The following is a 12,513-nucleotide window of genomic DNA, read 5'->3' on the forward strand; positions in this document are numbered from 1 at the left end:
ACATTTATCAAGCCTTTACTATGGATCAAATAATACCACAAATGCATACGTAGTATTTTGTTCAATCTTGTCAAAACTCTGCTATGTAGTTCTATTTATCTATCTTTTATAGATAAGAGAAATGAAACTTAGTGAGATGGAATAACATGTTCAAAATCATCACAGTGAGTTTGGTGTAAGACTGGGATTTGAACCCCAGCTGTTTGACTCTAGGCTGGTTTTAGCTACTAGGTCGTATGTTGCTCTCTATGGATGATCTTGTGCCAGCCTTAAAGTTCTGCATCTTTAGTCGGAGAGATTTGAAGCATTATTCTTTATGATTTCTCCTGCTCTCTTTGGTGATATTCTTAAATTTTATTGGAAAACATTATTTTGCAAAATCTAAAATAATTCCAATAAAATTTAAGAATATCACCAAGAAACTAAAAAGGGTATTCACTGCAAATTACTGTAACTTCTGCCTAACTTCTTCTATAACCACAGCATCAAATGATACTGGTGATAAATTCTGATAACCAAGAGCTTACAATAAGTTATGTCATCATTAGGCTGTTCACATTTTTACTAGGTTTGTACCTTTGCATCTCATTACTGTCATACACTGAAAATGGAATTGACCTGCTGTGGAGACAGGACATAGTCCCAGAGGTTGAGCTGGCTTATGGAGCCCACAAAAGACTCAGCTGGGCTGAATCCCTCTCCTTTTTTGTCTTGCTCTTGCCCCAGAACTAATGCACCACCACCTAGAGAGAAAGAGAAAGAAAAGGAGGAAAACTGGCCTGATGGTCTGTTATTCCTAAATCCAAATTTAATGAAAGCATGACTGATACAAATAAATGAAAGAAAATTACTGAAAAGCAAAATTCTATAAATTTACTGCAGGTTTTATCAATAAGAACAAATTCAATGTTTTATATAGCAACTTAAAAATAGACAGGATTTAGAATGTTGATTTATAAACCTGTAACTACAAAAACTATATTCAATACATATATATGCATATAATATTTTATGTTGACAAATTAAGTATTATTTTGCTTACTTTCTTGTAGAAAATCACCCTCCATGGAAGTGACTGCTATTTTTCTTATTCCTTAAGCTACAAAGATATAATTTCTATCACCAAATCCAGGGAACTTTCTAAAGTTGCCAAGGGTCTCCTAATTGCCAAATTCAATAGAAATTTCAGTATTCATCTCTGTGACTTCTCTGTATCATCTGTTTTGGCTAAACATTTCATCCTATTCAACTTGCCTTTCTGGGTGCGCCGGACAGCCTGTGTCTGCACTGCCAGACCTACCCTCCACCCTTCTCCACTCAGCTTTGTGTCCCAAAGGTTGTCCCGTGAGCTGCATCACCCGGCTTCCTTGTCTCCTGGCTTCTCTTTGTTTCTGGCCAATGAAGAGCCAGCATGAGATAAGAAAATCAGATGAGAGAGAAGTTGAATCTCCGGTATCCTCTCCTGCCAGGCAACCAACTAGGAGTGGCTTTTCCTTCTATTTCTGAAGAGATTAGGGGATTCTCTCCAGCGCTGCAGGTTCCTAAGTTCTGGCAACAATGCCTAACCCTTGTTACTTCAGGCCCATCCCCTTACAACCACCTGTTGTTGCTAGTCATGTGTTTTACTGTCATATTTTGGTCTTCTTCACCACGTTCACACCTTTGAAAACAGTCCTTCATTAAACTCACTTTAGTGACTACCTGTTTCCTGCCGGGAGCCAGACTTGATTACACTATGCTTGATTTCTATCAGAGCATCCTCTCCTGGTTTTCTTTGAACTTTTCTGCTCATTCTCAGTCTCCCTTCTCTGCCTGCCTCTTAGAAGTGATCCCAAGATTCTACCCCGTGACTTTCTTCCTTCAACTACTCTTTTTTATTTCAGTAGTTTTTGGGGAACAGGTGGTTTTGGGTTACACAGATCACTTCTTTACTGGTGATTTCTGAGATTTTGATGCATCCATCACCCGAGCTGTATAAACTGTACCCAACGTGTAGTCTTTTATCCCTCACCCACTTCTTACCCTTCCCTCAAGTCCCCAAAGTCAACTGTTTCAATTTGATCTCACTTGTTGGTTAATCTGTCCATTGATCCCTCCTTCATGATTTCCCAATCTACATGTTTTTAAATTGTATTAATAATTTTAAAGTTAATACATGTACAGAAGAAAATTTTTAAATTATAAAGAACTCTTCTTACCTAGAAATAATTATTTAATAGTTTTTTGTATTTCTTTCCAGGTTTTTAATTTTGTTCTAGTATATGTATGTGTGAGGTATTTTAAAACACATAACTCGGTATCATACTATACAGAATGTTTGAATATTGTTCAAGGTGTTGTGAGACCATCTTGAACATGTTCCCATTTCATGAGTTTTAGTAGCTATCCTTTTTTTTTTTTTTTTTTTTTTTTTTTTTTGAGACAGAGTCTTACTCCCTTACCCAGGCTAGAGTGCAGTGGTGCGATCTCAGCTCAACACAACCTCTACCTCCCAGATTCAGGTGATTCTCATAGCTCAGCCTCCCGGATAGCTGGGATTACAGGTATGCACCACCACATCTGGCTAATTTTTTGTATTTTTAGCAGAGATGGGATTTCACCCACCCTCACCACCCATGTTGATCAGGCTGGTCTCCAACTCCTGGTCTCAAGTGATCCAGCCACCTCAGTCTCCCAAAGTACTGGGATTACAGATGTGAGCTACCACGCCTGGCCTAGCTATGCTGTTTTAACAACACATGAATGGACAACAAAACATAATTTGCTTAATTAATTAAACAGCCCCTTATTACTGGATGTTGGCCTTGTTTCTAAGTTTAATATTAAAAAATAACACTGAGATAAACATGTTTATTTATACATACTTATATATATGTTCAAATTATTGATGATTTCCATAGATTTATTTCTAGTAAACTGATGGTTGCAGGCAAAGAATTTCTCTGAGGCTTTTGATGCAAGTTTCTAAATCGCTTCCCAGAAAAATTGTATCAACTTACATACTTGCTGGTGCTCTATACACAGGTTTGCTATGCTGAATCCTAGCCAATTTTATGGTGGCACTAAAAACAACTTTGCCAATTTGATATAAAGCAGTATCAGACCTATATCTTTAGCTGTATGTATTTTTGTGACAAGAAATTCAACAGACCTCAAACTCAATATGTCTAAAACCATATACATAATCTTTTCCCCCATCACCAACTCCTTTTCTTAGAATTCTTACCTTAGCCAACAGACTCTTCAATAAACTTGGTCAAACTGAAGCCAGTCATTCACTGTTATGCACTGAACTGTGTCCCCACCAAATTCATATGTTGAAGCCCTAACTCCCACCATGGTGGTATTTAGAGATGGAGCCTTTGGGAGGTGATTGGATTTAGATGAGTTCATGAGGGTAGGGCCCACATGATGGGACTAGGGCCTGTATAAGAAGAGACCCCAGAAAGTTTGCTCTCTCTCCCCCTGCCATATGAGGATACAGTGAGAAGGTGGCTGTCTACAAGCCAGGAAGGGGGCTCTCACCAGGAACGAACCATACTGGTACCCTGATCTCAGACTTCTAGCCTGCAGGACTACAAGAACATTAATTTCAGTTATTTTTATTTTTTTATTTTTGAGGTAGAGTTTCACCCTTGTTGCCCAGGCTGGAGTGCAGTGGCGCGATCTCACCTCACTGCAACCTCTGCCTCCTGGGTTCAAGCAATTCTCTTGCCTCAGCCTCCCAAGTAGCTGGGGGCCCGCCACCATGCCCGGCTAATTTTTTATTTTTTTATTTTTAGTAGAGATGGGGTTTCACCATGTTGGCCAAGCTGGTCTCAAACTCCTGACCTCAGGTGATCCACTTGTCTTGGACTCCCAACGTGCTGGGATTACAGGTGTGAGCCACTGCACTTGGCCAATTTCAGTTATTTAAGCCACTTTGTGTATGTTTTTTTTTTTATGGTAACCTAAGTGGACTAAGACAGCCATGAAGGGTGTCAATTGGAACTCTGCAATGTTTATGGATTCTCAATCATCCTGGCCATCCTTATGCCTCTGGTCAGTAAACTATTTCCTTAGGTGGTTACTGTAAGAGTTTCTTGGTTTTATTTTGCTATTCCTTCAATCTACGTTTTACTCTTCCATCATTGTTGATATTTTAAAGATAAAAATGTTTTTTTAACCAGAAAAGAAATAAACATTCATTATGAAAATATCATAAAGAAGAAAATAAAAATCACCTGTAATCGCGCCACTTAGAGAAGAGATAGTTGAAAACAAGAACACACTAAATTAAACCAACACAAAAAAACCACTGCCCCACCTCACTTGATAATGCCATTTCCTTTTGAAATACCTTAACGTCTTTTAATTCAACTGAAGGAGAAAGTGTGCATTTCTTGGGGGACATAAACAGGCTCATTACAGCCCAACACTATGTTATGTTTTAGCTTCTTTCTCTATCACGTCTTCCTTTTCTTCTCCTCTATATACATTGTGCTACTGCTTTGGGGATCAGTCAACCATTCCTCCTCACACAAAACCCATTCATGGCTCCGTGCCCTCTGTACGCAGAGCTCCTTCTGTCTGAGCTGCCTTTCCCTGTTCTTCTGACACATCCTTCAAGACACAGGCTGGTAAATTCAGCAGATGTTTATGAAGCTACCAATAATGTGCTGTCTACAATACCAGGCACTGGACTTACACTGATGAAAAAGGATTTCTTCTTCTAAGAGATAATTCTAAGGGAAAATTCATACATAAATACTTTCCAATATAGTGTGGTTAATGCAGCAGTGGAGGCATGCAGAGTGAGAGAAGAACTGAAAGAAAAAGCTCAATGAGAATGGGCTGGGCTCAGGGAAATCTTTCAGATATGGATCTTGAGGATTTAGAGTTAATCTCATGCAGAAGGAAGATATGGAGAGTTTCTAGGCAAAGGAGTGGGTAGACTGCAAGAAAGAATTCTATAGTGCGATGTGTATGGTAGATACTAAGGGTGTCCATCCACATCCCCAGAGGTTCCCTCTACCATTGTGAGTGCTACAGTTCCTAATGGTCCCACACCTACTCCATGTGTGGACATGTATCAATAGGCTAATCTAAGTGGAAAAGGCAGAAGGGGACATGAAGAGGGCACAGCCATAAATTAAAAGAGTTAGGCTCTAGGAATGCAATTTGAGAGACTCGTTTTAACTCTTCTGGAATTCTCTGTTTCTTCATTTCTAAAATAGTAGCATAACTACTCTATTAAATTCACATGATCATTGTGACAAAAACATTGAGTAAATTTTGTAAAAATATTTGGGTAATTAGGCATAAATGGTATTACAAGGAAGTTTTGGTTTTGGCACTGGCTTCCTGTTCAAGTATATTTTACAAAGAGGCAAAGGATGATAGACCACGTTTTAAATTTATCCAGAGTGATTTCATCAAAATTATCTTATTAGATATTGCCCTAGTATTATAAAATAATTACATGATTTTCAAAAGCAACCTCTATATTAATCTCCCAATACTCTCATCTTACAACAACCTGTCTAAAGTTTCTAATTTGTCTCTGTTTCTCTTTCCTTCCCCTCCAAATTAATCTCCCCAATCCATTTCTTTATAAATCACCCTTGCTCCCTAAATTCATTAAATGTCCTAAGCCTCCTTCTCTGCCTTCTCCTCATAGCAAAATGCATGTGTCCTTGACTCTACAGCTCTGTCCTTTGGGTCTTCCATTTCTGGAACCTCAACACTCAGATGGTGCCTTACTGGCTGGATTGGCACTTGGCAAATGCTCAGTGTGTGGATACACATCCAAGGATCTGTCTGTATGTTTCATTCATCTCTTCAGTTATTCTGGGGTTTAAGGAAGAGTGGGCTTTCACTCTTATTTTTCATTTGTCCCAAGTTTTTCTCCCAGGAGAAGCATAATAAAATGCTTCTTAGATATTAACTCGGATATTAACTTTCAGTGCTGTCCCTGCACTTGGGAGTCCTTTTGTCCTCTGATTAGAGACCTCTTTATTGTTTAGGAATTTTCATATACACCCTATTACTTCTTTCTGCTCATGCCCAGAACCACTTAAGCTGCCCTTCCTGCCATCTCCCCCTGCCATCTTAAAATCCATCAGTGACTCCCTATTGATTTTAGGGTGAAAACCTCAATCCTTAACCCACACTACATGGCTTTATGTGATTTGGCTATGTCTGCCCTCTCTACCTGATTGCCTTGCCTTCCCTATTTCAGCCCGCATTTCAGATATATCAATCTTTTTCTAGCTCTTTCAACAAGGCCCAGTCCCCTTCGCTAATTCGTGCCTGATCATCCTTGAGAGTTAGGGACATCTCCACAAGCCTCCATGGACTCTCCATTCTACATCAGCTCACTGGTTACAGGCTTTCATAGAATGATGTTCCTTTCCTCCATAGTGCTTGCCTCAGTGTGAAATTACACATCATTTAGTGTGATTATGTGATGAACACCTCACTCCCTGGCCACAATAAAAGCTTCTGGAGAGCAGGGAGCACATGACTTTTGCTCACCATTGGGTTTCTGGTGCCTTGCATAGGTGCCTGGCCTTCCTAGTGAGTGCTTAGGACGTATTCTTTAAATTCACAAGTAGATCAATTTTGGTTTGATCCACATGGATCTTCATAGTATTAAAAGTGAAACAATGTGTGGACAATTTTTTTTTTTTTTTGAGACAGAGTCTCTCTCTGTTGCCCAGGCTGGAGTGCAGTGGTGTGATCTTGGCTCACTGCAACCTTTACCTCCTGGGTTTTCAAGCAATTCTCCTGCCTCAGCCTCCCAAGTAGCTGGGATTACAGGCACCTGTCACCACACCTGGATAATTTTTTTTTTGCATGTTTTTAGCAGAGATAGGGTTTCACCATATTGGCCAGGGTGGTCTCAAACTCCTGACCTCGTGATCCACTTGCCTCAGCCTCCCAAAATGCTGGGATTACAGGCCTGAGCCACTGCACCTGGCCAATAATTTCTAATAAATAAAATAAGTATTGTATTTGAGGCTTTGCAAAGGCATCTCATCACATTTTTATGAAGTTTAGTATTTTTGTGCTATATTTATTAGTATACTTATCCTAGTTTCATATAACTTACTTCTAGAATATATTAGTTTCTAATACTTTAATTCATTTTTGTCTATTTAATTTTCTTTTATCTAGGCACCATTTTGTATACCTGAAACAAATGAGCAAAGTAAAAAGTAATGTCATATGCATATATTTCTATAGATGTATCCAGATGGAACAAGCTTATTGCCATGTACAATGCTGAGAACCTGGGTCACCTAATGAAATTTAGTTTGCAATTCTTCAAACTAAAACTCCTGGGATATTTATTAAAAAGTATTTTTTAGAAGACAGGTCAAGATCTATTTGAAAAGGGCCATAAAAGATGGATAGCCGTGGTCTTGCTTATATACTGATTACAAAACAAAACAAAACAAAACAAAACAAAACAATCCTTAAACAAAAATACCAGTAATTAATCTCCTTGGAAGACAGTTTAGCAACCAGCTGTTAGTTCAGCATGCTTCTTGGTAGTCTTAATGTAGATCTTCAAAGGCATTTCTCACACAGAGAGGCAAACAGCTTACCTAGGAAAAAAGCTTCTAATAACCCAGTTAGGATAATCAGGGAGTAGGAAATGAGAGAGAGAGAGAGAGCCGTTAATCTTTGTTTGAAACCAAGGACAAAAATGCTAGCAAACCTGATGTCCATTTAAGGAGCATCACCTCTACAGTTCAACAGAATTATACTCATTTTGTTAAAACATACCAGGTATGGGCAAACCAACAGAGAGGCCAGCACCACCGTCAGATAATTTCCCATCGATGTAGACTTTCCAGACGCCATTGGCACTTGTCCAAGTGATTGCAATATGATGCCATCTGCCATCATTCACTGAGGGACAATTTGTTATCTTTTCCTTGCCATTCACATAAAGAACCCAGCTGTGGAGAGAAAGATTCCAGGGAATGTAGTCATTAGCCATATGTTGCAATCCTTACTGTGGGGCATGTTACTATTTTTCCTCTTTTCCTTTTCTTTGTGCGTAAAGTACTTTGTGTAAACCCATTACTCTTTTTTTTTCTCCACTTGGTCACATTTTGTAAAAGCAGATTTGATTTACTAATTATACTTGATTGCAGCTCACTGAAAATTGGTTTGTGTTCTTAAACACTGAGGGGTAGGAAAAAGTCTTAGGATGAGCCAGGAGAAGTTGCTCCAATTTGAGACAGTTTACCAACTGGCTGTTTTGGAGAGAATGAATCAAGAATGGAAAGGGTGAGAATTGTGTAAAATGCCAGACTGACATCCTTCTTCCAGAATGTAAGTTTCTTAAGACCAAGAACAAATTTCAGATGTTTCGTAGATGCTTCATCAAACAAACAATAAGTCTGTTTGATGGTTGCTGCTATGGTATGAATATTTGTATGCTGTCTTGTGTGCTCTCAAAATTTATGTATTGAAATGTAATCACCAATGTGATTAGGAGGTGGAGTCTTTGGGAAGTGATTAGGTCATGAAGGCTCTGACGAGACCACTTGCACCTTCACCATGTGAAAACATAGTAAGAAGGTGCCATCTGTGGACAGGAAAGTAGGGCCTCCCCAGACACTAACTATGCTGGCATCTTGATCTTGAAGCCTCCAGAACTGTGAGAAATACATTTCTGTTCTTTACAAGCTACCAAGTCTATGCTATTTATTGTAGCAGCCTGAATGGACTAAGACAGTTGCTCATGCAGTCATATGTCAGACAAAGTAGTATGCCGATCCAAAGAAAAGAATATTTGAAACAACAAGGATGGCCAGCCAGAAGATGTTTCCAACAACTGTGTCATTCAGGGAAATAACAAAGCTAATAAGCAGTTTAAAGTGAAAAATCTTCAAAATCAAATGGAGAAAAAGAAACGATTAGAGAAAGTTGATGATGAAGATAAAAATTCATTGACTACTTCTCCCAGCATCTTATCAGATTTTGTTTACAGATGTTTATGAAAAAATATTTTTTGCGATATTAATGGTTTCCTTTCTGCATTTTTCCAGTTTCTCTCCTTATTCAAGGAGGCAACAGGTTCTCTCTTTATATATATTTTGTTTCAAAGGAGGGTTTTTGCAAACTTCTTGGATTTTTGTTTTTTAACAGATCTAGTAAATTAAGAAGAATAGTATTTGAGGATGGGAGATTTCTACTAGAATAGTGAGATTCCCCTGGATTGGGGATAGAAAAAAAAGCTCAGTGGGTTTTGAACACCAACAACCTGCTCATAAGTAGAATTTTGGTGGATCTGAGAGGAAAAGACCATGTGGTGCACTGCAGAATCTAACCACATTGAAGTTATGAACCTGAAGTTTTGCCAAGGATTTCATATGTTTAAAAAGCAGTGGTTTTAAAGGGACCATAAAGCCTGGGTCAGTGGACAGCTCAGTGATAAATAATGTGGACAGTTGACCAGTGATGGAAGTTCTGCTTAAGTCTGTGGCTCTTTGGCAAGACTCTGTGTACAACTAAGGTTGGCTCTCCTGACAACCCAGGGGGATGGGGCCCTGAAGTTGGAATTAATGGATTCTAAAAAAATATGCACCCTGAGTTTGTATACTGATTTGTATGCAATACACTTGTCTCCCAAGGGTCAATGATGTCACTGAAATCCCTTAACTTTTAGAGGTCCTATTATATAAAAGAAAGAGCATCAGTATTTGAGTCAGAGTTTGAGACTTAGCCCTGCTACTTCCAAGGTGTGAGATTTGGGGCAAGTCATTTAGACTTTCTGAAACTTTATTCTACTGTCTGTAAAATGGGCACAGTTCCTCAGGTCATTGTGAATATTAGAAGAAGTAATACATATGAAAATACTTAGTAAACAGCAAAACACAATACATGTTTGAGGTATTATCACTAAAATTTTACCTTCTTACAGAACTTGTTCAGATGCTCCATTTGATTATTGATACCCTGCTGTTTTCTGGGAACAACTGACCCTCTACTTTCCCATTTCCCATCCTCAATGTCAGTTCTAATTTGGCTCCAAGATAAGGTCTTAAGCACAGCCTTCCCGACACTTCCGCTTACCCATTATAATCAGTCAGGAGCAAAGTATTGTCGCTGCCATTATCAACTGCATAAGAGATTGGTGTTCCATAGTTCATGTCATCAGAGGATTTCATCCAGAAGGTACAGGTTAGAGCATGGAGAGATGGGAGGACACCATCTAGCATGACGTATCCATAAATGCCAGAAACTTCAAAATCCAGGTTAAAGCCTATAGACTGTTCTGTAATGAATAAGAAAAGTGTGCAGACGGTGGCACTTGGAAGACATTTCCAATTGTCAAAGGAAGCAGTGCTATTGTCAAAGAAGCTCATTTCAGTGAATATGATTATTTACCTAAGAAGCAGTTTCAAAATTAAATAAATATTATTTACAAAATACATAGTGCATTCTTTTAAATAAAATAACCAGTGAGTATACAAGATAGGAAAAGCATTCAATAGTGAAAGGAAGCAGAGAAACAGGAAGTAGTTGGAAGGAGAGGTGGACCTGAAATGCTACTAAAGCCAGGAGATACTAAAGCATGTCTGTATGCTAATGAGAATGACTCAGTAGAGAGGAAGTAATTGATGTCACAGGAGAGAAGGAGGAGGATCTGCAAGGGTAACATGCTACCCTATTTAGAACTCTGGCTTTTCCCTATTTCATGAGCAATTCAGCTCTGCCCCAAACCTGCATAGCCCACTCAATAAAATAAGTCTTACAGCTAAAAGACTCCAGTCTCCTGAGAAAGTATTTAGAGTTGATCTGCTGATTCTCAAACATGTTCATGGATTCTCACCTCTGAAGTCAAGTGGCTTATCAAAGTATCCTTTTTATTATAAATAAGTAGAACGTGAAGAGCTCTACTAAATTCAATTTTCTCTGTTTCCTCCCTAGTTTTTAAGCTTTAATTTTATCATCTGTGCCACTGAGGATAATAGTAGTAGTACCTAGTTTGTTGGATGGCTGTGAAGATTAAATGAGTACAAAGTATTTGGCATAGTTTTTGGCCTATGGGCAGTGCTTGGTGCAGGCAAAATTGGTATTGTTATTACAGTACTATTTTTAGTATTGTTATTAATAACACTGAGTTGATATATACCTGTTTCACACCTGTTGCCTGAAAATCCTGGTTGACATTTACAACTGTATGAATTTAATTCATCCACACAGGTGGCCTGATTTCTACATGGGTTAGACTGACATTCATTGATGTTCAACTCACAGTGTGAACCTGTGAAGCCGGCTGCACATAGGCATCTGAAAACAAAATGTTGTAACAATTAGAACAGTTGTAGGAAGTCTCCCATTTATGACAATGTTATCTGAAAAGACTTTGAAAATCAAAATGCTGGAACATATTTTCAACATCAAAATGCTTTAACTGTAGATTACTTTTTCCAGTTCACCTGATTAAACCTATATAAGATAAGATGTATTAGAAACGTTGTAGTAGCAAAAATAAAGTAGAAAGTAGTTCTGGTCCAGGTGAAATATAATTCACACATTGTGGTTTCTCTCCTCATAGGAGTTCTCAGAAAAATATGAAAAGTTCAGATGCTGTTCTAAAGGCTTTTATATGTTAAGCCTATTTTCATAACAATGAGGCAATACTAGTATTATTCCCATTTTACAGATTAGCTAAACTGTGGCTCAGAGAGGCTAAAGAATTTGCCCAAGTTCTATTGCTACCAAGTGGTGGAGTGGGATTTTGAATCAACCTATATCCTTTTTCTTAATCAGGATGCTATACAGTTTCTGTGCTATGCAACAAACCATTTTAAACTCATCAGAATGGAAAGTATATCTGGTAATGTCAAATGTTGACAGCAGTGTCATAAAATCGGAAGTCCCATATAGTGAGTAGGACTACAATTTGGCAATGTCCTGAGAAGTTGAGAGTTTGTGTTCCCAGAGCCCTATAAATCCATTTCTTGTTTTCTGCTCTAGGAGATAATTCCACAAGGTGCACAGGGACCCATATAACAAATGTTCATAGCAGCATCATTCTAAATGTCTATGGAGAGGAGACTGAGAAAATGAATCATAGCGTAATTAAGTCCATCATGTAATGGAATACTAAGGAGCAATTGAAATGAACAAACCAGAGCCAAATGTAACCACCTTGATAATACTTGAAAATATGCTGAGTGGAAAAAAAATTGCAAAAAGAATATGTATGTTATGATGCCACTTATGTAATATGTAAGTTATATACTGTTTATAGAAGTCATATATGTAGCAAAATATAAAACCCGAATAAGAAAGATATATTCAGACTTCAGGACAGTGATTACTGCTGGGGGAAGAAGGTGAATATGTGTGTGTGTACGTGCACGCACGTGTATGCGTGTGTGTGTTGAAGGGAATCCAGCCCTACCTTTAGAACTTATGTCTTTAAAACAAAAGATGTGAATCAAATATGGCAAAATACTAAGGTTTGATAATCACAGTGATCAGTACATGACTTTTATTATT

At 38.3% G+C, this 12,513-nt stretch overlaps 1 protein-coding gene across 1 annotated transcript in view; it reads right to left on the reverse strand.

Moving 5' to 3' along the window:
• Positions 1 to 12,513, reverse strand: part of LOC105481061 (sushi, von Willebrand factor type A, EGF and pentraxin domain containing 1) — a 224,458-nt gene that overhangs the window by 77,551 nt on the left and 134,394 nt on the right. Inside the window, exons 25-28 of the mRNA XM_011740343.3 lie at positions 11,138 to 11,295; positions 10,075 to 10,276; positions 7,774 to 7,949; positions 619 to 743 (exon numbers count right to left, since the gene is read on the reverse strand). Of these exons, the coding sequence (XP_011738645.2) occupies positions 619 to 743; positions 7,774 to 7,949; positions 10,075 to 10,276; positions 11,138 to 11,295 (661 nt within the window). The remainder of the gene's footprint in view (positions 1 to 618; positions 744 to 7,773; positions 7,950 to 10,074; positions 10,277 to 11,137; positions 11,296 to 12,513) is intronic.

The sequence above is a fragment of the Macaca nemestrina genome, chromosome 14 (genome assembly GCF_043159975.1).
Source record: "Macaca nemestrina isolate mMacNem1 chromosome 14, mMacNem.hap1, whole genome shotgun sequence".
NCBI classification, from domain to species: Eukaryota; Metazoa; Chordata; class Mammalia; order Primates; family Cercopithecidae; genus Macaca; species Macaca nemestrina.